The sequence below is a fragment of the Protobothrops mucrosquamatus genome, unplaced genomic scaffold (assembly GCF_001527695.2).
Source record: "Protobothrops mucrosquamatus isolate PMUCROS unplaced genomic scaffold, P.Mucros_1.0 scaffold12477, whole genome shotgun sequence".
NCBI classification, from domain to species: Eukaryota; Metazoa; Chordata; class Lepidosauria; order Squamata; family Viperidae; genus Protobothrops; species Protobothrops mucrosquamatus.
In genome coordinates, this window is record NW_015398254.1 from 1 (window position 1) to 1,207 (window position 1,207).

A 1,207-nucleotide genomic window follows, 5' to 3' on the forward strand; every position below is an offset into this window, starting at 1 on the left:
GCGACGGGTCCGCTTTCTTCCCGGACGAGCCGTTCTTGGCCGCCGCCGCCGCCGCCGCCGCCGCCCGCTCCTGCTTGCGGAACTTGGCCCGCCGGTTCTGGAACCAGACCTGGAGGCAGAAAGAGAAGGGAGCGCGGTCCCGGTTAGTCCAGAGGCGGCTTCCCCGGCGCCGTCGTCCCTTCCACCCCTCCGCCCGCCCCGCCTCGGGGGTCTCTCTCCCCCTTTCTTCCCCCCCTGCCCGTCGGGAATCAGCAAAGACGCGGGTCGGACGCCCAGGTTCCGACGCTTCCCTTTCTTCCGAGTCTCTCCCCGGCCCGTCGGGAAGCTGCAAAGACGCGGGTCGGACGGCCAGGTTCCGACGCTTCCCTCTCTTCCGAGTCTCTCCCCGGCCCGTCGGGAATCTGCAAGGACGCGGGTCGGACGCCCAGGTTCCGACGCTTCCCTTTCTTCTGAGTTCGGACTTTACCCGTCGGGAAGCCGCAGCTTCCCTTTCCGACGCTTCCCTTTCTTCCGAGTCTCTCCCCTGCCCGTTGGGAAGCCGCAAAGACGCGGGTCGGACGGCCAGGTTCCGACGCTTCCCTCTCTTCCGAGTCTCTCCCCGGCCCGTCGGGAATCTGCAAGGACGCGTGTCGGACGCCCAGGTTCCGACGCTTCCCTTTCTTCCGAGTCTCTCCCCTGCCCGTCGGGAAGCTGCAAAGACGCGTGTCGGACGCCCAGCTTCCGACGCTTCCCTTTCTTCCAAGTTCGGACTTTCCCCGTCGGGAAGCCGCAGCTTCCCTTTCCGACATTTCCCTCTCTTCCGAGTTTCTCCCCTGCCCGTCGGGAAGCCGAAAAGACGCGTGTCGGACGCCCAGGTTCCGACGCTTCCCTTTCTTCCGATTCTCTCCCCTGCCCGCCGGGAAGATGCAAAGACGCGTGTCGGACGCCCAGGTTCCGACGTTTCCCTCTCTTCCGACTCTCTCCCCTGCCGGCGGGAATCCGCAAAGACGCGTGTCGGACGCTCAGGTTCCGACGCTTCCCTTTCTGCCGAGTCTCTCCCCTGCCCGTCGGGAATCTGCAAAGACGCGTGTCGGACGCCCAGGTTCCGACGCTTCCCTTTCTTCCGAGTCTCTCCCCTGCCCGTCGGGAAGCTGCAAAGACGCGGGTCGGACGCCCAGGTTCCGACGCTTCCCTTTCTTCCGAGTCTCTCCCCTGCCCGTCGGGAAGC

The 1,207-nt window shown here is 66.1% G+C and overlaps 1 protein-coding gene across 1 annotated transcript in view; it reads right to left on the minus strand.

Annotated features, from left to right (window-relative positions):
• Positions 1–4: 4 nt before the first annotated feature.
• LOC107301413 (paired mesoderm homeobox protein 2B) overlaps positions 5–1,207 on the minus strand; it is a gene marked incomplete at both ends in the record, with an annotated part of 6,540 nt that continues 5,337 nt past the window's right edge. The window contains one exon of the mRNA XM_015830645.1: positions 5–109. Within this exon, the coding sequence (XP_015686131.1) occupies positions 5–109 (105 nt within the window). The remainder of the gene's footprint in view (positions 110–1,207) is intronic.